The 25558-nt window shown below is 44.6% G+C and overlaps 1 protein-coding gene across 2 annotated transcripts in view; it reads right to left on the bottom strand.

The window, feature by feature from the left end:
- Nucleotides 1-302: 302 nt before the first annotated feature.
- Nucleotides 303-25558, bottom strand: part of MYRIP (myosin VIIA and Rab interacting protein) — a 227185-nt gene continuing 201929 nt past the window's right edge. For both annotated transcript variants that reach the window (XM_002696924.6, XM_005222594.5), the window contains exons 12-17: nt 20898-21092; nt 12255-12416; nt 7392-7496; nt 7219-7279; nt 5471-5589; nt 303-2460 (exon numbers count right to left, since the gene is read on the bottom strand). In XM_002696924.6, coding sequence (XP_002696970.1) covers nt 2428-2460; nt 5471-5589; nt 7219-7279; nt 7392-7496; nt 12255-12416; nt 20898-21092 — 675 coding nt within the window. In that variant the 3' untranslated portion in view covers nt 303-2427. The remainder of the gene's footprint in view (nt 2461-5470; nt 5590-7218; nt 7280-7391; nt 7497-12254; nt 12417-20897; nt 21093-25558) is intronic.

Genomic DNA, 25558 nt, shown 5'->3' with positions numbered 1-25558 from the left:
AGCAAGTTGTGACAATGTCCCCTGAGGCACAAAAATCACACTGCCCCTCCTCCTGCTTTGAGAACTGCTAGTCTTACCTGAGTGACCCCTCAGTAGAGGTGGTCCTGGGCGATTCTGTTCTCAGGAAGACAAGCAGTGGAGAGGTGAGTGGTATAACCAGAAGGAACATGGGGTATGGGGCAACCATGGCTTTGCATCTTGGCCCTGCCAATGACTAGCCATTGACTTCCCTACCCCTTCTTCATTCCCAGTCTTCTGTAACCAATAAAACCAAAACCGAAAAAATCACACACCCACAAACATTATTTTCATAAATGACTTTTACTTCTTGATCATTTTTCTTGACAGTAATTCTTGGCAATGTGCATATAACATGAAGGCAAGCATACTTTCAGAAGTCATCAAAGATATGGTCCTATTGGCCTCATTTTCTTAAACCATTAAAATATTTTCATTTATAAAAATTAATCTAAATATAAATATTGACACTGAAGATCAAAATCACTTGATGACAAAATAATTCTTCTGGAACTATAACATATGTGTATGGATTTTAATAGTAAATTAAATCTTTGCACTTATTTGGCACAAGGAAACCTTTATAAAAATTCAAATGCCATAGAGCAGGCTTCTTCTTCTTTTTTTTTTTGCAAGGCTTACACAGTACACATTTTTGTCAAGGAAAACTGAATATTTTAACACTGTAACACAACAGTAGTTGCTTTTCATGCCTCTTAAAGAAAACGCTCTATTTGGAACTCAGATCTTTTTTGTTGTGTTTTAAAATTGTGTATTTGTTTGCTTTTAACCACGCCAACAGAACAAAAAGCCAAAGATTTACTTTATTTCAAAGGACTCATTTCTGTTGGATAACACATATACAGCATCAGCAAGGAATATTACTGGAGGATAGGTAGACCCCCATCAGGAATGGATCATAACACACATTTCAGCAGCAAGTCAGGTCTGGAAATGTGCACAGCAGCAAAAGAACAGAGAAGTTGAAAACAACACAGAATGAGGCTTTGTCAGGCGTTCAAATTACACTTAGCTTAAAGGTCTGATTTTGGCAAATTAATCACTCTGGCCCTCAGTCTCCTCATCTGAAAAATGGGGATACCTACTGAATAGGGTTGCTATAAGGATTAGAATGGTAAGTCCATCACCTCCTTCAGAGCAGTCCCTTAATAAACATCAATCATGCTATTCCTTTACTTTCCATCTTGTACCTTCTTCCTTGGATTCAAAATACACAAGGGGAAAATTTTTAAAAAGGTTGCTAGTACTCAATTAATTGAGTGAAATTCCAACTCCATTTGCTTTTATAAACACACTGAACAGTCATGCATTTGAGACCACACAAGGGGAGTTAGCATCAACTCTTGCGTCTGTTGAGTTCATAGTTGGTCCTTGCTTTATTCAGACATGCAAGTTTTCTCAGGCTGGTCCTTAACCATTTTTATCTTTAGGGTCTTCTTACTACTTCGGCTGAATTTTTATTGGGAGGTAAATTTTGGAGTACAGCATTTCCTTGTGTGGTTGAATTCCGCAATCATCCAGTTACCTAAAACCTCATTTAGACGCGGTCATTGCTAAACCACATCTTACTGATTCTGGACAATGCACTAAAGTTAAGCCAATGGTGGGCTTTCTCAGGCCCCTCTCCCCTTCAGAGCGGGGAGACTCTCAGCAAGTCCAAGGAAGAGCCCTGAATTCTTGATGAGACATTGTTTCAGATAGACTCGGGCATGGCATTGGTGAGTGAGAGCTTTCTGTCCTGTGGCTTCCGACTTCAAAGTGATGGGAGGAATTGGTGGTGTGGTGGGCGAGAAGCCAGCAGGAACAAGGTGGCTAGAGGGAGACTTTGATAGTTGAGGGCTCCCAAGTTAGACAGTCCCTAGTGCTCACTACAGGGGCATTTCACTTTTCTCCTAAGCATTTGTAGGACAGACATGCCTGTGAGAGATTAATAAGAACTGATGACTTAAATGTTAACACCCTTCCCTCCACTATCCCCTGACCCCAGCACTGTATTTTGGGACAAATTGTTGACATGTAATTCTAGTTGAATCAAAAGCGTAAAAAAAATAAAATAAAATGAAGTCTTAAAGACCACACACAGAGCAAAGTGAACAGGGAGAGGACGCATCTTTTGAACATGGAGCTCTGCTGTTGGAAGCCAGCGTCTGGGGTTCTGTCTTGGATTCCCCTGGGAGCCTAAGGCAGAGAGTAGGCAAGACCTTGATGCTGAAGTCTGGGTCTGCTTTCTGGCTGAGGTGTCAGGACAGCCCTGTGCAGGGGTGTGCTGTGGCCTCCCCAGGCCCTCTCCTCAGGTGGAAATCCGTGCAGCAATTCGATGGCTGTTGGGGCAAGGCACTGTCGTGTACGCCGGAGGCAGTGGGTCACTGGCAGTGGGGCTCCACGGGGCTAACACATCACAGCAGACTCCAGGGTGGGCTCCTGAGGTGGAAAATGAGCAGGTGCAATCAGCCACTCGGTGAAAGCAGGCGAGGCCATTTACAACGTCTGCTGCTTTTTTATGTCATGAAAGGTATTCATGCCCATTGCCCAGTGGAACAGTTCACAGCACTCAAAAAGTGATGCATTTCTACATGTACTTCTTAATCCATCTGAAATTCATTCTGGTATATGGAGTGAGACAAACTGATTCCCTTCTGACTACATCCCATTGGCTAATTTGCCAAGCACAGTTGTTGTTTTTTTTTAATTATCTATACCTTCTCTACTGGTTCCTAAGGCTTAAAAAATTCATAAAACAGACTTTCATATGTGCCTGTATCTATTTCTGAGCTTTCTATTCTATTTCATTAATCATCAATTTCTTTACAGTTTTTAATTTATTTAAAAATCTGGCAGGAAAACCATTTTAACTTTGCAAATTGCCCTTGTCTATTCGTTCATATTTATTCCTACATGAACTTTAGTTCTAAGAAAATCTCACTAAGAATTTTACGAGAATTAGATTATAAGTTAATTTGGAAAGAATGAATTTTTTGTGGGATTTATTAATCATTATCTCAGTATTAAAGGTCTTGTTGCATTCTGTAAGATTTATCTGGTAATTTATTATTTAAAGTACCCCTGCATTTAATTTGCTAATATTTTATTTAGCATGCCTCACCTTTCTGAAGAAGCACTACTGGTGTGTGATTTGTATGTGTCTGTGTGTGTAAGTGAGCATGGAGATGTGTACACACTTACCAGCCCCATCAGGCTTTGGTTGTTGGGGTTTCAACAGTTTCAGAACATGTGAGATTATTTTGAGGATTGGGGTCACAGAGGGTAGTTTTATACTTTCTACCTGTGGGAATTTATTGAGGCTTTCTTTGTAGTTGGTATAAAATCAGTTTTTATAAGTGGTCCACTGATGTTTGGAAAGAAAGTGAACTCTCTGTTAAGTGTAAAGTTAGATATGTTTTTTAGATATATTTCTTAATTAAAGCTTAGTCATTACACTATTCCAAATTATCTAATTTGTATGTATTTCTGGTGTACTGGGCTTCCAAGGGCTGATAGGAGAATTTTAAAGTCATTAACCATGGCACATTAAATTGCTCTGTTTTCCAGTTCAAGAAAGGCTCATAATTTCCTTTATTTTATCAATATCTAAACATGCCCCCTCCTGTTTCTTCTGTGTGCTTCCTGCCTTGGATTCTACTTTGTTTGAAAGTAGCATTCCTGCCCTTTGTTTTTTCTTTCCATTTATTTAGCAAACATCGTCTATCCTTTCATTTTTAACCTTTCTGTGTTATTTAAAGTTAACTTATTAAAAAAAAAATTTACTGAGGTGAAATTCACAAACATAAAATTAACCATTTAAAAATGAACAATTCAGCAGCATTTAGTACATTGTCAATGTTACATAGCCACCAGCTCAGTCAAGTTTCAAAACATACCCTCACTCTATAGTAAAACCTCTTATCCTTAAGCATTTCTTTCTATGCTCCCTCCTCAGAACCCCTGGCAACCACTTATCTATGTTCTATCTCTATGGAAGGTAATTTATTTATTGGTTTTGTTTTCTTTTAATTTTAAGAGAGGGGGGACCTGGAGCTTTATTCTCTTTATTTTTTTTTAAATAATATTGAAGTATAGTTGATTTGCAATGTTGTATTAGTTTCAGGAGTATAGCAAAGTGAGTCAGGTATATATGCGAGCTTCGTGCTCAGTTGCTTCAGTCGTGTCTGACTCTGTGAAACCCTATGGATTGTAGCTCGCCAAGCTCTTCTGTCCATGGGATTCTCCAGGCAAGAATACTGGAGTGGGTTGCCATGCCCTCCTCCTGTGGATCTTCCTGACCCAGGGATTGAACCCAAGTCATGTCTCCTGAATTGGCAGGTGGGTTCTTACCACTAGTACCACCTTGGCAGCCCAGCTGTATGTATGTATATATATTTCAGATTCTTTTCCCTTATAGGTTGAGTACGGCTCCCTGTGCTATACAGTAGGTCCTTCTTGGTTGTCTATTTTTATATATACTAATGTGCATATGTTAATCTCAAACTCCTAATTTATCCCTCTTCCCCACCCTCCCACTTTCCCCTAAGGTAATTTATTTTTAACTGTCTTATTTATAACAGATTCCTTCCCTGGCCCTAGTGGTCTGCCCTTTTAGAGTAATAATGCATCTTTTTAGGTCTTTGCAATAATGGCCAGGAGCCAGGTGGTTGGACTTTGGAAGGTCGGGGTACTGGCTCACCAGTGAAGCAAAGGCAGTGGGCCGCACAGTTGCCATATGGTGCCTGAGAGATGTAGTAACTTGTAGTTCAAAAGAGCGTGCCCTCCATTGTGCCATTTCCTGGTGTCTGTGTGCTCAGGACACAGGGGCAGTGCGGGGGGGAAGGGAAGGGAGCAACAGGTGATGCATAAAAGGTCTGCCTGTGCTTCAGTCTTGTCACCAGCCATCTTCTGCCCCCTCAGCATTATCAGTATCCCCGGGGCAGTTCAGCTGGATCTTTACCTCCCACGTAAGCAGCATCGAGCATTTGTAAAATTCTGAAGCATATGTTGGTGTAATCCCTTAGCCCTCTTACGTGATCTCCAGGTTTATGCAAATTATCCATTATCCCTTCCTTTGCCACATTTATGGGCAGCTGCTGACTTTTTTGTAGGAACACAAGTAATTAATGGCTAACAAGAAATTTAAGGAAGAGTGAATATGAACCAAAAGCAGAATAAAAACTTGTACACCTCAATTAGACCTTACATTTTGTCTACATGTTTTTATTTCTCTTATATTAAACCTGGTTCCTAAAAGGAGCTGGAGATATAGCTGAGAGAATGTATTCACATACCCAGGAGTTTAGCAATATAAGGAACCCTGTCATTTAACCAACAGACCATGAGATCATGCAGGAAGTTCTGACTGGGGATCCACAGAAAGAATGGCTGCAGAATGGAGGTGCCATCAATAGTGAAAGTAACTGGCATTAAGACAGAGATGACTTACTATCAAATCCTTGGGGGTGCTATTCCTTTCTTTAGTCCCGTTTGTCGAGGAGTCTTGGAGAATGAAGTTGCGGTTAAATGTTTTAATGGTGGCTGTTGAAGACGCCTCAATTTTTTCAGCTAAAAGGAAACACAGGAATGAGTATCATGTGGAAGCTGGACTGATGGTTAAGGAAGAAGGAGCAGCTGTCCATTCTACCCAGATTTTTGCTCTAGACTTGGCATCTCATTCTGGGTCCCTAGGTCTGACTGTGGGAACGTTTTGTCCTGTTTATTTATTTTGACTAGTGACTAGTGAAGTCACTCAGTTGTGTCTGACTCTTTGCGACCCCATGGACTGTAGCCTACCAGGCTCCTCTGTCCATGGGATTTTCCAGGCAAGAGTACTGGAGTGGGTTGCCATTTCCTTCTCCAGGGGATCTTCCCAACATAGGGACCAAACCCAGGTCTCCCGCATCGTAAGCAGACGCTTTTACCCTCTGAGCCACCAGGGGAGTCCTTATTTATTTTGAGGTAGATCAGATAAACCAAGGCATCATTCATTGGTGGCTTTCTGGCAAAAAGGTAGCTTGGAGATAATCCAATACAGTCTACTAACTCTTATTTGCAATTCTGAAATATAAAAGGCTCAAAAAAAAAAAAAAAAAGGCAAATCTTTATGACTTTGGAGTCAAAACTGCCTAATGGCAAAACCTGACGTAAGCTGACAAGTGGCCGTTTCAGGTCCTTGTCCCGCCCACAGAGCATGAGCATTTTCACACTTGGCTACAGGGTACTGATGTGTTTATCAGACGCTACACCAGACACCACAGGGAGGGGGCTGTCAGGAAGCACACAGCACACAGGCCGCATTGCCTTTCTAATGTCCAAATGATTCTGAAACACATACAGACCCAAGGCTTTCAAAATAAGAGCTCATGGATCTGCAGTATATTTTCATTGTTTAGGGCTCCGTGGAATATAAAGTAGGCATTCAGTAAATGTTTGTTGAACAGTGAAGGGTAGACCCAGGACTCAAACATGTATCCACTGACTTTCTACTCTTTTACTTTGTAGGTCTAAATTTTTAGTTTGGCATCCTCACTCTGTGGCTTCTGAATCCAGGGAGATGGTTGAAAATGACCAGTAGATACGGGCGATGGGACTGGCATTACTGGAATCCCTCTAAGTCGGGCCCTGAGTTAGATGCTTTCGGCGTGTGCTCACATCTCCCTGACAGTCACCATCCCAGTCCACTCTGACAGCATCCTGCTGCAGGCACCACCACTCTCTCTTAGCCCATGAGTGATGGGGCGGGTCAGAAGTACCAGGGAGTTAATGTCCCTGCCCAAAATAACCTTCAAGCAAAGATGAGAGTTGAAAAACCTCATCTTCCTAATTCTTTGAGCAGGAAAGTGTGAGATACGGTTAATACTGTCTCCCAGAAGTCCCCATCAGGGTTTAGCATCATTTGCACAAAGAAGCAAACTATTAATACTGATCAAAGTACACTGTATTGGCTTAACTTCCTTCCCTGAATCATTTCTCTCTTCCCATATCCGTGTTTCTTGGGAGTTACCTCCCATATCACATCCTTGTCCCAGGGTCTGCCTCTTGGAGGAATCCAAAGCAAGACAGACTCTCCACAAGGGTAATTCTGGATGAGAACACCTCATTAGATCTGGTCCTCAAACTCAGATCTCTGAGTTACTCTAAGTGAATGAGTCAGGCTTGATTCTTGGGTGGCTCTGTGATCTGATGTAAGCGTACCTTTCACCGGTGGAGCAGGCAGTTTCCTCCTCTGATGCCTCGACGTGTCTATGGTTTGTACCTACAAACAGAACACAGGCATCAGCACTCCTTCGTGAAGCCACAGGTGTTTTATCTTCTGCGTTTTCCAGGTCATGCGGTATTCCAGCAGATGGAGGGAGGGACAAACTCACCTGGTTCCTTTGCTTCTGGTTTCGTTTTCTGGTGAGGCGCCCACAGGGTGCTATGTTCAACCCTGCATTGGTCAGGGCTGAAATCCGGCTCTCAATATCAGAAATCTTAATGCAAGAGAAAGACAGAATCAGTAGGCACAAAGTCCAGGAGGAGAGAATCTTTATTAAAAGTGTTATGAACCTATAGAAAACAAATTTGCTTTGATATATGCTCATTCATTCATTCATTCAACTTCCACCAGGCATGTCTCTACCTGGTACTGTAGTGAAGAAAATAAACCACGGATCCCTCTTTGTAAACTCAATTTTCCAGTTGTTAGCTCTAGAGCATGTCACCCCTGTCAGAGGTCCCTGAGGGATAAATGGAAGCCTGGGGCATGATGGGAACCCTGGCCCAGGGCCACTGGGCTCAGCATAGGGGTGGGGGTGGGGTCCAGGAAGGCTTCCCTGGGAGGCAACACGCTGTGAGTTTTGAAAGGCAATTAGGAGCTGGAGATCCACCTTCCTTCTTCCATGACTCCGAGAATCCAAAATCACAGCTCCAGGTCTTAGATGGGAGGCCCAGCAGCACCTGATTCAAGTCCGTTTCCTCTATGAAGAGGCCAAGTGGCTTTGAGAAACTCCCTCCAGCCTCTGGGCATTGGTTTCCTTCACTATAACATCGGAAGGTGAGAAGGAGCTCAGATTTCTTTTCCAACAATGTCTTAAGGTAGATACGGAGAACAACAGTCCACTCAGTGCTAGGAAAGAATCCCCGTTGGTCCATGTCCCCAGGGGTGAAGAAGACATGGTCCCTGCTCTTAGAAAAGGGCATCACTGTGTGCCATCACCATGCTGAGTGCTTTAAATAAATGAACTCATTCATGCTTCGGTCATAATCCTGTGACGCAGGCACCGTCCTCTTGGTTTTACAGACGAGGAAACTGTGGCTCAGAGGGATGAGTGATGCACCCAACATCTCACAGCAGAGCTCAGAATTAATGCCAGTGCCCATGCCCGCACCATGCTGCTGCATCCTCAGAGGCCTCTTGCCAAGACCTGGCATGGGGGACACTGGAGGAGGCAGGAGGAAGCTGGCAGAGCTGAGTGAGGGGGCTATGACGCAGCCTGGGTGTGCTGGGGCATCAGACGGGAGACCTGAAAGCAGGCCCAGCCCAACGTGTGTGCCCTCCACCCCGACGTCTTCACTGCCTTCCCTGTGTCAGCTGCTCAGTCGTGTCCGACTCTCTGTGACCCCATGGACTGTACCCGGCCAGGCTCCTCTGTCCATAGAATTCTCCAGGCAAGGGTACTGGAGTGATAGCTAGCACATGGAAGCAGCCTAGAGGTCCATCGGCAGACGAATGGGTAAGGAAGCCGTGGTACCTATACACAATGGAGTATTACTCAGCCATAAAAAAGAATGCATTTGAGTCAGTTCTAATGAGGTAGATGAAACTGGAGCCTATTATACAGAGTGAAGTAAGTCAGAAAGAAAAACACCAATGCAGTGTATTAATGCATATACATGGAATTTAGAAAAACGGTAATGATGATCCTATATGCAAGGCAGCAAAAGAGACACAGATGTAAAGAACAGACTTTTGGACTCTGGGAGAAGGCGAGGGTGGGATGATTTGAGAGAACAGCATTGAAACATGTATATTACCATATGTGAAATAGATGACCAGTGCAAGTTCGATGCATGAAGCAGGGCACTCAAAGCCAGTGCTCTGGGACAACCCTAAGGGAGGGGGTGAGGAGGAAGGTGAGAGGGGGATTCAGGATGGGGGACACATGTGCACCATGGCTGATTCATGTCGATGTATGGCAAAAACCACCACAATATTGTAAAGTAATGGTCCTCCAATTAAAATAAATAAAGAAAGAAAAAAAAGAATACTGGAGTAGGTTGCCATTTCTTTCTCCAGGGGACCTTCCTAACCCAGGGATTGAACCTGGGTCTCTTGCATTGCAAGCAGATTCTACCATCTGAGCCACTTGGAAAGCCCATTGCCTCCCCTGTCCCTAAGCTATTTTGTGCTGCGCAAGACGAATTCTAATTCCGCTGTCATTTACTGAGGGCTTCTTTGGATGAAGCCCATGGAGAGAGCTGCTCTAGGAGATGCAGAGAGAAGGTCTGAAAGGGCAGCAGATATGGGAGATGCTTCCCCTATCCCGCAGTCTTGCTCAGAGAAGGAGGAGGAAGCAGGTAAAGGCCAGGATGTGGCAGCTGGTCAAAGAACACTAGTGAGCTGCCCAGCAGCCAGTCCCCAGCAGGGGCCACTGTGCAGCCCTCGTCCCTCCCTGCCCGCCAGAGGCCTGTCTATTCTGATTCCTCAAATTTCACACTGAGGAGGGCATTCCCTTGGTTTAGAGACAAACAGATTGCTGATAAACTGTTGTCAGTCATTAGCAACTTGTGTGAGTGAGACGCCCACACTCTCTCCTGGAAGCAATTTTGATGGATGGATTTGCTCAGAGGGCTCTGCTCAGAGGGCTCATCCCCTTGAAGACAGCAAGTTGCTGATCTGATTTGCTGACTGCCAGGCTCTGGAATAAGAAGGGTTAATTTTTCCTGCTTTAGTCCACGGGCAAAGGATGAAGAAAGAGCAAAGATTGCTGAGGGTTGGTTTTGCCTGCATTTTATCTATCTGTCTATCTGCCTATCTATCATTTTTCTGTCTAATTGTGTTCCATTAATTCCTAAGACCAAATACCCAGGGACCCTTACCCTCGCTCTTAATAGAAGGGGATGACCAGTTCAGTTCTGAGTTTTCTGGGAGCCAAAGCAAAAAGATCAGTGTAGGACTCTGTGTTCACAGATAAAGACCAAGTATTTAGGAGAACAGCTTTTCCTGATATTAAGAGTTAAGAGAGACATTTCCCAGGAATGCTCACAGAGGTGACCCTGCAGGACACAGTGGCCAGCTGTTCTTAGCACGCTGCCCCGTGGATGGTCCTGCACTCTCCTTGAGCACCCGGCAAGCCTGTCCCAAAGGTAAACTCCAAAGTGAAGGCGTCCCCGGAATCTGACCTAAGCTAAGAACATAATTCAGCACATCTACCCTCCAGGCGGGCTTCCCTGGTGGCTCAGAGGTTAAAGTGTCTGCCTGTAATGCGGGAGTCCTGGGTTCGATCCCTGGGTTGGGAAGATCCCCTGGAGAAGGAAATGGCAACCCACTCCAGTATTCTTGCCTCCAGGCAAGCCCCATGGACAGAGGAGCCTGGTGGGCTACAGTCCATGGGGTTGCAAAGAGTTGGACACAACTGAGCTACTAATAGCAACCCACTCCAGTATTCTTGCCTGGAAAATCCCATGGACGGAGGAGCCTGGTGGGCTGCAGTCCATGGGGTTGCTAAGAGTCAGACATGACTCAGCGACTTCACTTTTCACTTTCATGCATTGGAGAAGGAAATGGCAACCCACTCCAGTGTTCTAGCCTGGAGAATCCCAGGGACGGGGGAGCCTGGTGGGCTGCCGTCTATGGGGTCGCACAGAGTCGGACACGACTGAAGCGACAGCAGCAGCAGCAGAGCTACTAAACGACAACAACAAGGCACATGCAAACACAAGGAAAATAGATATTTTGGATGCCAGGATTTTCTTCCATAAAACATGGCTGCAGTAATTTAAGCCTAGAAAAATTTGGAATCACAAATAACTGATTATCCAATAAAACCCTCCCAGTCATCCATAAACAATATTACTTCCTGCCAAGCCATTTGAGAAATATTTGCTGCAAACTACACCCCCAGAAAACAAATGATTTGATTCTATTTTATATCACACTGACTATGAATTGATTAAATGTTGAGGGGCATTTGTGGGAAATGATTTTTATTTGAGGAGAGTTGCTCTTCAGCCATTCTTGCTGGTAATAAACAGTCAACAGGGTCATATGTGATGAGCCCATTCCCAGGCCATTCCTAGCACAGAACTGGTGCCCTCCCATTCTTAAGAATGCTTAACGGTATCAGCAGTTGTTGTGATTTTTGACTCTTTAAAATAGAAATATTTATTTAAAAATAATTATCAAAAAAAAAATAATTATCACCCAAGACTGTCATCTTCTCTGTCCAGAGATGGTTTCTACTGATGTCCATTCTCCAAACGAGGCAAGTTTTGAGATGCAGGGTCTACAGAAATATCAGTGAACCAGGGATCTACACTGAGCTTATGCTGCAGAGACCAGCATTTTTCGTGGGTCCCTGAATATGCATATGTCCACAGACCCCAGTCTGAGAATCAGTTACTTAGTCCACAGTCAATTCTGATCCAGAATCAGAGGCTAAGAGGCTATCCATGAAAACTGCAAACAAGCATCTTCAGAAAGTTACAGAAAATATAGTAGTTAGTTCTAAAACAGCCACATTGAAAATCATGCAAAATACTGGTCTAAGAATTCTACACTTCATTTTTCATTCATTTATTCCTCTCAATGTTATTGGGCCCCAAACCCATGTCTGGTGTTATGTTAGGCACTGGACTTACGGTGTTAAGCTAGACAGCTAGAGTCCTGTTCTCAAGAAACTTTCAGTCTATCATGGGGAACACTGGCATTAAATAGGTAATCAACAGCGTGCTAAAGGTTAGGGAAGCTGGTCTTGGGGTGGGGTGGGAGCCTCTATAGCAAGGGTCAGAGAATTTGTCAAAGGAAGATGGCATAGGTTTGGAAGACGTATATTATCAAGGCTATAATTCGGGGAGAGGAGGGCTGCACTTTGAAAAGGAGGATTTGGTGGCATCCTGGGAGGACCATGTCCACGAAGTCTGCTGGAGACGGCAGGAACGGACAGATACAAAGGCTTAGAGACGACTCTCGTGGGAGATGAGGTACCCCCTCTTTTTGCCTCCACCTGGGCATAGGGGAGAGCTCTTACCTGGATCTCGGCGTGGTGGACCTGGGCTGCTGCCGTGGCCACTTGGTCCTCCAGATCTGCCAGCTCGGTCTCATCCGTGCCGCTGTGGATGCACCGGGCGGCATCCTCTAGCTCGCTCAGCTGGCCCTCAAGTCCGTACACAGTGCCTGCAGCCAGGTACACCTGCAGAGGAGGCATGGCCTTTGAGCTCAGGCCTGTGGGCCCGGGGCTGGTGGGGCCCTTTCAGGGGATGCTACAATTCAGGGGAGTGAGAAAGAGTTAGACTCAACATTGGGAAAAAGAGACAGGGAATCCCCCATTTATAAACATTCTTTACACGTAAGTGGTAACATAAGGTCTTCCCACCCCCTCACTGTCAGACACACCTCCTTTTCCCCCAGCCTTTCCTGGAAGAAAAAATAGTTTGCAAATTCTAAAAATATGATAAAATAGTATAAAAATACATGAGATAAGCTACATAAACTGTGAATTTGTCCAGCAACTATAACAACCATAGTATCAGGACAGAAGAAACAAGGAGGAAAACTCATGATGCAGTTTTTCCAATAAAATTTTTGGTTGGCATTTAGTAACTGGGAAAAATTCAGAGAACACGAAAGAGGTGAAATTAATTTAAAACAATTACAAATTCTGAGTGAATTATCTCTGAACAGGTATGTTAGCTTGCTTGAATCAGATTAAGGGAATGAAAAGGAACCTGATATTTGTAATACTTTATTTCTGAGAAAATAGTATGATGTGGAGAAGCATGTGAAATCTGTTTAATGTAAGACAGCTGGTAAAGAATCTGCCTGCAATGCCGGAGACCTGGGTTTGATCTCTGGGTTGGGAAGATCCCCTGGAGAAGGGAAAGGCTGCCCACTCCAGTATTCTGGCCTGAAGAATTCCATGGATTGTATAGTCCATGAGGTCACAAAGAGTCGAACATGACTGAGTGATTTCCACTTTCACTTTGACTGAAAACTAAAGAGAAAATAAGATAGAAGTAATTTGAGGGAAAATTAAAGGAAAAATTACTTTGGCTTATGAGTTTATACTGTGATTCTCATAAAAGCGGGCAAACAAGGAGATTCCTGGTGGTCCAGCGCTTAGGACTCCAAGCTTCCGCTGCAGGGGGCACGGGGTTGATTCTGGCCGAGGGATCTAAGATCCTGAATCCTGCATACCATGTGGCAAAGCCAAAAAACAAAAACATGGGCAAACAGAAAGTAAATCGTTGAAATAATTCAGGCCGAGGGATGCCGGACAGGGTGAATGAAACAAATGCCCCTTCAGCCTAATTAACAATGTAATGAAACAATGGACAACACAGGAACCAGATGTATCTAGAGAAGTAATTAATTAAAGAGAGATTCATGAGGTTTAACACGTAATCACAATCATTTTGAGTTGATCTGAACGATGCGCACCGCCCCTTCTTTAACTGTTCTTTTAACTTGAGGTAAAAATACAACAGAGTTAGGCAGTCCAAGAGCCGTGCACACAGATCACTTGTGCCGAGTGATGCTGAGTGTGGACGAGGAGGGCGAAGACCCCTGAGATACTCCAACTCGGTCAGTTCCTTGGCATGCTTCATACATCTGTGTGAAAACTGGCAATTTGACAAAGCTTTTCAGTGTGGAACAAAAGCAGGCGCAGGTGTGATGAAAGCAAATTTGACCGTGTATTACCAGACAGGACTAGCTGGGCTGTGGGAGCTTCCAGCGGCGACCGCCATGTCTGGCGTCACGCCGGGTGATTCGTCGCTCACGCCGGGGTCATACATCGCATGTCTGCTGGCCATCGCCCTATTGCAGTTTGCCCTTAGTGTTATATTTCCTTATCACAGGCGAGTATTAGAGAACTTCTGTTTCTAAAGATCTTCACAGTTTAATACAGCCATATGTTCTTCATCTTCAAAATAAGAAAAACTTTTTTTTTGTCCGATGAAGAAAATGATGAATATTTCAAAGCTATTTGAGGGGAGAAAAAGCTGTGAGGTTGAAAAATTTATCTTCAGAAAGGGAGAAAAATTGCAGACAGAGAAAGAGGAAAGAAGAGTAGGAGAAGAGGAAGAGGAGGAGGAGGGAGGGGGAGAGGGGAGAAAAGATTAGAGAGATGGCCATGACAGTTTGAGTTTGGGTATTATATTTTTGGTAGCCACACCCAAAATGGTGAATTTATTTTGATATGATCATTTAAAACATAAACTGAGAGCTTTACACAATGAACCAAAATTTGTAATTATGATTTAAATAAAATGAATAATTTAAGTGTATCAGTGGTTAAACATGACATAAGGTCTCATAACCTTGATATTTCCAGAAATATGGAAAACTAAATGTCGTCATACCCTATGGCCATATCAACTCAATAGCATCTTGTTCTCTCGCCAGCATAGTCATCCACCAACATTCCTTATTTTCTCTGCCAAGACAAAGCAGTATGAAATCGCTCCAAGTCCTCAGCAAGGCCAGAATGTTCATCTTTTACTCTGTGTTCCCTGAAAGCATGCTTTCCCGGCACTAGCGGGGCGGGGAGGTTCAGAGGTTTGGCACTGACACCCATTCCACAGGAACTTACAAGCACCCAAAGGATTAGAGGAGGGTGATGATGGTCATGACAGGTATTTATTGAGCCAGAGGGCTGGTGCCAGATTTCATGCCTTTAGCCACCCTGCCCTAGACGGTGTGCTCAGTCGTGTCCAGCTCTTTGGGACCCCATGAACTGGAACCCACCAGGCTCCTCTGTCCCTGGGATTTCCCAGGCAAGGATACTGGAGTGGGTTGCCATTTCCTCCTCTAGGGGATCTTCCCAACCCAGGGATCGATCCCCCGTTTCCCACATCTCCTGCATTGCAGGTGGATTCTTTACTGCTGTACCACCGGGGAAGCCCAATCTATGATTACCATGACACTTAATCTCAATTGGAATGTTATGACGATTTATAGTTCAAACTTCGGCATAAAGGTACTAGAGTCACTGTGGTTACAGATGGACGTGATACTGGCTCTGTGGCCAGGCTGAAATAACAAAAATTAACATGCTATATAATGAAAATGTTATTCTAGTCTTAAAAATAACCCATTTGAAAACTGTCAACTTGGTATTGCTTGCTTAATTACAGTGCACTTTTGGCAAGAAATATGGTTACCACATCTGAGCAATCTACGTCCCCTCCAAACTCTAGTTACTGATGCCTGTGACCCCACTGCTTGGCTCCTGGTTCAACAAGCCTTTCTTAAACTGTTCAATGAATGAGAATAAGTGTTTCATTAAGGAAGGACATTATGGTCAAAGCCCCTAGGATACAGAATATTAAACAGATTTCTTATTGTAGAACTTCTCAGAGTCTTTAATGTGCTAACATGTATCTCAATTTTCCTAGAAAGAGTTTATGGGTTTCTCAAGCCTGTTTGATCTTAGAGCATCTCGTTGGACTTGGCTTCCATGAAATACACGTCAAGGGACTAAGGTTAGACAGCAGCAGATAGGATTTCTTTTCTTGTCTCTGACAGCAAAGAGCTATGATCACTTCCAGAAGTTCTACCTCACCTGTGCTGTGGGGGCTGTTCAAAGGCTTTGAGAAGGAAGGTCAACCTCCTCTGCCTGGTCTTAGATTGTGGGTCAGAGGTGGGTGCCCCCGTGGCTGTCCCACTGTGCCTGCTACCACTAACTGCATACTACAGAGTACTTGGCATCGCCGAAAGTTTTAGGGCAGAAGTAAAAAACTAAGGTCATGGCACCCAGTCCCATCACTTCATGGCAAATAGATGGGGAAACAATGGAAACAATGACAGACTATTTTCTTGGGCTCCAAAATCACTGCAGATGGTGACTGCAGCCATGAAATTAAAAGATGGGTGCTCCTTGGAAGAAAAGCTATGGCCAACCTAGACAGCATATTAAAAAGCAGAGACATTACTTTGTCAACAAAGGTCCATCTCGTCAAGGCTATGGTTTTTCCAGTAGTCATGTATGGATGTGAGAGTTGGACCATAAAGAAAGCTGAGCACCAAAGAATTGATGCTTTTGAACTGTGGTGTTGGAGAAGACTCTTGAGAGTCCTTTGGACAGCCGGGAGATCAAGCCAGTCAATCCTAAAGGAAATCAACCCTGAATGCTGAATAGTCACTAGAAGGACTGAGGCTGAAGCTGAAGCTCCAATACTTTGGCCATCTGATGCAAAGAACTGACTTCATTGGGAAAGACCCTGATTCTGGGAAAGATTGAAGGCAGGAGGAGAAGGGACAACAGAAGATGAGATGGTTGGATGGCATCACCGACTCAATGGACATGAGTTTGAGCAAGCTCCGGGAGTTGCTGATGGACAAGGAAGTCTGGCATGCTGCAGTCCATGGGGTCACAAAGAATCCGACATGACTGAGTGACTGAACTGAACTGAAAAGGATGTTGAGACTGTTCCTCCACTGGCTCTGTGGCTGGGAATTATGGGGTACCCCTGATGGTCTCTTTCAGAAGATCTTTAGATGGGGGTGTAATGGTGAGGGAGCCCACTCATGCTGCCCCCTCACAACCCTGCATAATCCCACAAGGTGGCCATGGTGGGTTCCCCCATTCACACTACAGGTTTCAGAATGGTTAAGCTGGTTATTCTCTGTTGATCCCTAGATCCATTTTCCATTCTTCTCTGCTCTGTTCTGTTCTCTGCGAAGCTGACCGATACAAACTTTACCATCAAGGATCCCTTGCTGGCAGGGATGGGTTTCGCCAATGAGAAGATCAAAGGCAGGAGGAGAAAGAAGTTGGAGCCTCCCCCCATCCCCTTTCCTTCCTGGATTACATGGCAGCAGCTCCCACTAGGGGATGCTCTTCCAGGCTCCAGCTCTCCCTGGGCTATAATGGCCTGGGGGTGGTGGCTACTTCCTCCTCCTCCTACTCTCTGGGCACTGCAGCATCCCTTAACCTTGCCCAGACCTGAGCCAATACTCTTTTCCCGAAACTCTCCTCTCCCAGCCAGACCCCTACAGGTACAGTAGGACCCTGTGCTTCAGAGGTCCCTAGGCATTTAATCCGAGAAACTGAGTCTCCACTGTGTGTGTGCAGGGAAGGCTGAGGTTCCTCCCACCTTTAGGTGAGACAGAGCTGACTTTACAACCAGGCAGCAGGTCAGAAGTGTCAAAGTTAAGAGACAAAGGAGATTCTCAAATCCCCTGTTTGTTGTTGTTCAGTCGTGTCCAGCTCTTTGCAACTTCACAGACTGAAGCACGCCAGGCTCCCCTGTCTTTCACCACCTCCTGGAGTTTGCTCAGATTCATGTCCATTGAGTTGGTGATGCCAGCTAACCATCTCATCCTTTGCCACCCCGTCTCCTTTTGTCTTCAATCTTTCCCAGCATCAGGGTCTTTTCCAATGAACCCGTGCCCCCCTTTCCCCAATTAAGTGGATTAACAAGGCAGTTCATGAAACAGATTTGACATGTGGATGTGACATATTTCATTTTATGTAGCTCTGAAATCTTCCTAAGTCTACATAAAGGTGGACATTCTCTTGCAAATCTTCTCTTTTATCTGAGTCTTGGTCTGCAGAAGCCAGTGTTCAGAAAGCAGACTAAGTGTTGCCATTTCTATTTCTGCTTGTCCCTGGGCTCCTTGGCACAAAGGAGAAAGGCAGCAGAGGAATGAGAGCAGGAGCGCTCTTTAGAACACAGACAGACACAAGCCCTGGTTTAATTAAATCAGCTGCACCCAGAGGCCAGTTTAAGAATCAGCTCTGCCCTTCTCCTGCTGCTCAACTGAATTCCATCCTGGAAACAGCAGAGCAAGCAACCTGCCCACGGCTCTGTGATCTGGGGAACTGAAGAGATAAAGAAAAAAATCATCCCTTCCATGACTCAAAGACCCACAGAATTCAAAGGAACACAGATGTAATAATCTCTTTAGAGGTGAAATTTGAAAAGCTGGACGGGGTAGGGAAGAAGGTGGAAGTAGGCAGTTAACTCTTTGTGAACAAGAGAGGCATTTTAGAGGGTCCGTACAGGGAGCAGGGAGCTGTAACTTCCAGCCTTCCACTGTTGGCCTTTCTGACATCCTGAATCAGTGGCTAAGAGGATGAATTTCGGACTCAAAGTGTTAATGCACCCACGAAAAGAAACATGATGTACAATAAAAGGATCTTACATATGAAAACTCTGCCAAGGCCATTGTATTTTTCAATACACTCCTTAGAGAAAAAGAAAAAGGCATGCTGTCTTTGCTTTCAATGTGCCATGGGGACTGGCCGTTGTTGTTTAAATCTGGATTATTTCATGCATTGTAAGTTTTTTGACACCATACTTTGTAAAAAGAAAATTCATCCCTTCCTGGTTAACCACATCTTTAATCTTTTCAACTCTGTGTGTGCAGGATTAGGGCTACTTGAGGACTAACAGCACCTGAAAGTTACAGGCATGTTTAAAGAACAGAGACCTGCACGTTAGGAGTAAAACAGTGTTTTTAAAAAATGTACCATATTCATCTGATGTAATCATGTATTGGGCTTCCCAGGTGGTGCTAGTGGTAGAGACCATGGGAGAGGCCCATGCAGGAAACATAAGGGCCTCAGGTTTGGTCCCTGGGTTGGGAAGATCCCCTGGAGAAGGGCTTGGCAACCCACTCCAGTATTCTTGCCTGGAGAATCCCATGGATAGAGGAGCCTGGCAGACTACAGTCCATAGGGCGCCAAGAGTTGGACATGATTGAAGTGACTGAGCACACACGCACGCATGCAACCATGCATCAGATAAACATCTCTGGGGCACCTCCTCTGTGTCAGGCTCAGGACCAAGGGCGAGGGCTATCGATAGGAAAGGCAGCAGGTCCGGTTCTGTGGGAATTTATATATCTGGTTTCCAACGTGGGCATGACCGTGCCATAGTCTTCTCTCATGCCCCCGCTAAGATTTGACAATGTCTGGAGACACTTTCGACTGTCAAATCTGGGAGGGTGCAGCTTCCAGCATTGAATGGGCAGAGACCATTGGATGCCGCCAAACATCCTGTCCTACAAAGTACAGGACAGGCCCCACAACAAAGGATTATCTGATGCAGAGTGTCATTGGTGCTGATCTAATGGGAGATATATGAGTGAACCGAAAGCGACATGAAGTGAGGCAGACACACGTGTAGGTTTTATGGGAATCCAAAGGGAGAGAGTCTTCCACTTTTCAAGCAAAACTAATCTGTTTGTTTGTTTTTTTTTAACTTTGAGTCATTTAGATTTGTTGTTTCAACTTCCGGCAAAAAAAAAAAAATCTTTCTAATAACATTTCCTGGTTTCTGAGAATGCCATTCATTAGAGCATCTCCAAATTAGGGTTGATTCTGCTGGAGGAAAGATAGAATCACCTGACTGGCTCTGCTAGTGGGACTATGCCAACTGTGATGGTAATGATGACCTGAGTGGTCACGTCCAGATTTCTCTGTGTCATCCCTGGCTGCGATGCGTTGTTGGAAAATTCTCACTGAATCTTCAGTGAGGTCTTAAAAGTGACTGTACATATCTGTATGTAAGAATCTATTTCTTTCTTTCCTCACTAGTTGGAAGGACAGAAAAATCCATTACAAGCAGACCTATCTGTGAAGCACGGCAGACCAGTTGCAGTAACCTACCACTCCAGTACTCTTGCCTGGAAAATCCCATGGACAGAGGAGCCTGGTAGGCTGCAGTCCATGGGGTCGCAAAGAGTCGGACATGACTGAGCAACTTCACTTTCACTTTTCACTTTCATGCATTGGAGAAGGAAATGGCAACCCACTCCAGTGTTCTTGCCTGGAGAATCCCAGGGACGGGGGAGCCTGGTGGGCTGCCGTCTATGGGGTCGCACAGAGTCAGACACGACTGAAGCGACTTAGCAGCAGCAGCAGCAGCAAGCTCTGTTGGCAACCACTCTTACTCTCTGTAGTGGCACTGGCAACATTCCACATGGATCCCCACGGATCCCTTATATAATTTCTGCTCACTGCCCTCCCCACTCCCAAGCTGGGGTGTGCTTTTGGTTCTAATAACCCAAACCTCTGCAGAAGACTACCTTTGAGCTACTGTAGACACTTTGAAAGTGAAAGTGTTTGTCACTCAGTCGTGTCCTACTCTTTGGGACCCTTTGGACCGTAGCCCGCCAGGCTCCGCTGTCCATGGGATTCTCCAGGCAAGAGTACTGGAGTGGGTTGCCATGCCCTCCTCCAGGGGATCTTCCTTACTCAGGGATTGAACCTGGGTCTCCCGCATTGCAGGAAGATTCTTCACTGTCCGAGTCACCAGGGAAGCAGACACTTTGCCTGCATGCAGAGAGACTGAGGTGCCTGCTGGCTGTAGGAAGGGCTGGTTTCTTTGCCTCCGGTCAGGACAACTCTGAGATGCAACTCACACTCCCGGGAGTTGCCTGCAGCTTTGGGCTTACTCTCTAAGGTCATAGCTTTGCTTGACTTCTTCCCTCTCCCTAATCCCTTATAAATAAGTCTTCCCTGGGAGCACTTCCCTAATAAATCAGTTGCATAGGAATCCTCATCTTGGAGTCTGCTTCTGGGGAACCCAGTCTAAGACCCTTCTGAGAATATACATGCTACGGCAGTGGTGTGTTTGTGTCCTCGGCCTCTGTGATGAGTTACATCATCAGCTCCTCCTTCACGTATGTGTGCCCTAAGCAGAGCACATCCACATTGTCTTACATTTTCCTCCAGGGAAGTCAGCTGCTCATCCAGTCTCGCTTGGTCTGTCCCAAGAGGAAATGTCCCCTTCTCTCTATCAGGAGGGACAGGCGGGAACTCCCAGGGCCCTGCAGACTCAGCGATCAACTCCTCCGTGGCGTTGATGACTTTCAGGACTTCTGTGGAGATGTTGCAGAGAGAAACAGCAGAATACTTCTGTTTGGTCCAATAACAGAAGGGGACAGAAGACAAGAACAACATTAACAATGACATGGAAATTCTACATCATCATGGTGCTCATCATGAGACTGATTCTGTCATAACACACACAAACATCAATGTGCTGAAGGAATGAGAATCTCTAAAATATCTATCCAGTCTGAGGGGACTGAGAGGAGGCCTGATGAACTACTGTGGCTCACAGCGAATTATTTCAGATTCTTAGGGAGAGAGGAAGAGGAGCCCAGGGGGAAGTTACTAGGTCCTTTGCCCACTGCTGATAGTTTCATATTCATCACCTCGTTTTCTGGATAATATTCTTTCCTCAGCAGACCTGCAGTCACAGACTCTGTCAAACTACATTCATGATGTGGTCCAATGGGTCGCTTTCTGGACGGTGAGTGAGGAGGCCTGGGCTCTAGATCTGGCTGTAATTTCACCCAGACATGGGACCTTGGTCAGGCTACTTCCCATTTCTGGAACTCAGTTTTGTCATCTGTTCATTGAGAGGATCGGAAAGAGTTTCTCTGCAGCCACTTGGTAGCCACTGTGTTGTTAGCTCACTCACATCCATCCTCAAGCCCATTCCTCCTTGCCTTCCTTCACCACTGAGGCTGAACAAGAAATACACTCCATTTCCCAGCCTCCCCTGGAGCCAGGGGCAGTCATGTGACATGGTTCTGCCCAGTGAGCCTGCAGGGAAAGCCCACTGGGGTTTCTAGCAAAGCTTTTGTTTTCCTAATCAGATGAACAGATGCAGATGCTCTCCTGCTCCTGCCTTGATCATAGGTGTGCAGTTAGGAGGTCAACATGAGTGAGGATGATATGAAAATGCTGAGTCAGGTGGATCAAAAAGACTGAAAGAGCCTGGCCCACATAGACCCTGGATCAGCTGTACTGCTGCGACTCTCCCTGCCTCTGAAAATGCATGAGAAAAAGAATTCCCTGCCTGTTGGAACCCTTGTGGGCCAGATTTTCCATTATTTATGGTTGAACACATTTCTGACCGACACAATTCACTTCCAGTTTTTGTATTTGTGACTCAAAGTTATAATCAGTCCAGATCTGGGCCAAGGTCTTTGATGGAGTGGACGTGCTTCAGCCACAAAGAATCATCTGCATCTTTGAGTTCATCTGAACATTTAGCACCAAGAAATAAGAAGGAGATCAATGTTGCTTGGCAGTAATGGTATCCATCTATAATCAATTTTACTTAGCCCATCACAGGGTTTGCAAACTGGAAATTCAAACACTGCCCATTTGCAGGAAAGCCTGGAATTTTAATGCCTTTGGTACCTCTCAAGGTATCTATCTGATTCATATCAGATCACATCAGTTGCTCAGTCGTGTCCGACTCTTTGCGACCCCATGAATCACAGCACGCCAGGCCTCCCTGTCCATCACCAACTCCCGGAGTTCACTGAGACTCACGTCCATCGAGTCAGTGATGCCATCCGGCCATCTCATCCTCTGTCGTCCCCTTCTCCTCCTGCCCACAATCCCTCCCAGCATCAGAGTCTTTTCCAATGAGTCAACTCTTTGCATGAGGTGGCCAAAATACTGGAGTTTCAGCTTTAGCATCAGTCCTTCCAAAGAAATCCCAGGGCTGGTCTCCTTCAGAATGGACAGGCTGGATCTCCTTGCAGTCCAAGGGACTCTCAAGAGTCTTCTCCAACACCACAGTTCAAAAGCATCAATTCTTCAGTGCTCAGCCTTCTTCACAGTCCAACTCTCACATTCATACATGACCACAGGAAAAACCATAGCCTTGACTAGACGAACCTTTGTTGGCAAAGTAATGTCTCTGCTTTTGAATATGCTATCTAGGTTGGTCATAACTTTCCTTCCAAGGAGTAAGCGTCTTTTAATTTCATGGCTGCAGTCACCATCTGTAGTGATTTTGGAGCCCAGAAAAATAAAGTCTGACACTGTTTCCACTGTTTCCCCATCTATTTCCCATGAAGTGATGGGACCGGATGCCATGATCTTCGTTTTCTGAATGTTGAGCTTTAAGCCAACTTTTTCACTCTCCACTTTCACTTTCATCAAGAGGCTTTTGAGTTCCTCTTCACTTTCTGCCATAAGGGTGCTGTCATCTGCATATCTGAGGTTATTGATATTTCTCCCAGCAATCTTGATTCCAGCTTGTGTTTCTTCCAGTCCAGCGTTTCTCATAATGTACTCTGCATATAAGTTAAATAAACAGGGTGACAATATACAGCCTTGACGAACTCCTTTTCCTATTTGGAACCAATCTGTTGTTCCATGTCCAGTTCTAACTGTTGCTTCCTGACCTGCACACAAATTTATCAAGAGTTTTGCCAAGAAAATGCACTGGTCATAACAAACACCCTCTTCCAACAACACAAGAGAAGACTCTATACATGGACATCACCAGATGGTCAACACCGAAATCAGATTGATTATATTCCTTGCAGCCAAAGATGGAGAAGCTCTATACAGTCAACAAAAACAAGACCAGGAGCTGACTGTGGCTCAGACCATGAACTCCTTATTGCCAAATTCAGACTGAAATTGAATAAATTAAGGAAAACCACTAGACCATTCAGGTATGACCAAATCAAATCCCTTATGATTATACAGTGGAAGTGAGAAATAGATTTAAGGGACTAGATCTGATAGATAGAATGCCTGATGAACTATGGAATGAGGTTCGTGACATTGTACAGGAGACAGGGATCAAGACCATCCCCATGGAAAAGAAATGCAAAAAAGCAAAATGGCTGTCTGGGGAGGCCTTACAAATAGCTGTGAAAAGAAGAGAAGCAAAAAGCAAAGGAGAAAAGGAAAGATATAAACATCTGAATGCAGAGTTCCAAAGAATAGCAAGAAGAGATAAGAAAGCCTTCCTCAGCAATCAATGGAAAGAAATAGTGGAAAACAACAGAATGGGAAAGACTAGGGATCTCTTCAAGAAAATCAGAGATACCAAAGGAACATTTCATGCAAAGATGGGCTCGATAAAGGACAGAAATGGTATGGACCTAACAGAAGCAGAAGATATTAAGAAGAGATGGCAAGAATACACAGAAGAACTGTACAAAAAAGATCTTCACGACCCAGATAATCACGATGGTGTGCTCACTGACCTAGAGCCAGACATCCTGGAATGTGAAGTCAAGTGGGCCTTAGAAAGCATCACTATGAACAAAGCTAGTGGAGGTGATGGAATTTCAGTTGAGCTATTCCAAATCCTGAAAGATGATGCTGTGAAAGTGCTGCACTCAATATGCCAGCAAATTTGGAAAACTCAGCAGTGGCCACAGGACTGGAAAAGGTCAGTTTTCATTCCAATCCCAAAGAAAGGCAATGCCAAAGAATGCTCAAACTACCGCACAATTGCACTCATCTCTCACACGCTAGTAAAGTAATGCTCAAAATTCTCCAAGCCAGGCTTCAGCAATATGTGAACCGTGAACTTCCTGATGTTCAAGCTGGTTTTAGAAAAGGCAGAGGAAGCAGAGACAAAATTGCCAACATCCACTGGATCATGGAAAAAGCAAGAGAGTTCCGGAAAAACATCTATTTCTGCTTTATTGACTATGTCAAAGCCTTTGAGTGGATCACAATAAACTGGAAAATTCTGAAAGAGATGGGAATACCAGACCACCTGATCTGCCTCTTGAGAAATCTGATTCATATAATCTAATATATATAACCAAATATTCATGATAGCTCTGGGTTGATCTTGCAAAGCTTCTTTGTCCAAGTAAATTCTACTACAGGTTTTATCTCACTAAAGGAGGTTTTCAGTGGCCCTGCAACTTCACTAGGAAATCAAAGTGTCTAAGTGACAAGTCTGGCTGAGTTCACAGTCTAGAAGCTGGCTCTGGGCTCTGGCACGTGGTCTCATACTAGAGTCTCACCCTGGCATCTATCAGTCATCCTAGGGTTAAGGCACATGTGCTCAGAGGGCCGCTCTCCAGTCAGTCTGTTCTATAATAGCTGCTTGACTCATCCAAGAGTTATGCTTCTTTTGGTTCAAGGGACTTCATCACATACCAAAAAACCAGTCGGAGTTATCAGAAAAATGAGAGGGAGGGAAGGCAATGCATATCTGCCAGACGAAGGGTAGTGGAGACCAAGCCAACCTTTCACCTTAGGAAAAACATGCAGAGGCTGTACTCTATTATCCAGAATCCTGTAACTCAATGTTTTAGAGATGACCTGGACTCAAAATGTTTTGGCATGAAGTAACCACCATTGTTTGCTGAAGTCCATTTTAGAAAAGGCAACACTGTACATATGAAAACACACTTGTTACCCTTCTCTTAATAGATAAGGTTTGCATTTACAAAGTTTGCCCTTTATTTGGTAGAAGAGGTGCCTCTGTACATCTTTTGAGAAGAAAGATGGTAACTAAGGGATTCAGAAAAAAAGGTTAGATGGTAGCATGACAGAAGGGCAAGTATGAACATTAACACACACCTCCCATTGGTCCA

Source organism: Bos taurus, chromosome 22, assembly GCF_002263795.3.
Source record: "Bos taurus isolate L1 Dominette 01449 registration number 42190680 breed Hereford chromosome 22, ARS-UCD2.0, whole genome shotgun sequence".
Lineage (NCBI taxonomy): Eukaryota > Metazoa > Chordata > Mammalia > Artiodactyla > Bovidae > Bos > Bos taurus.
The sequence above is the reverse complement of the archived record's forward strand: the minus strand, read 5'-3'. Positions and strand labels throughout refer to the sequence as shown.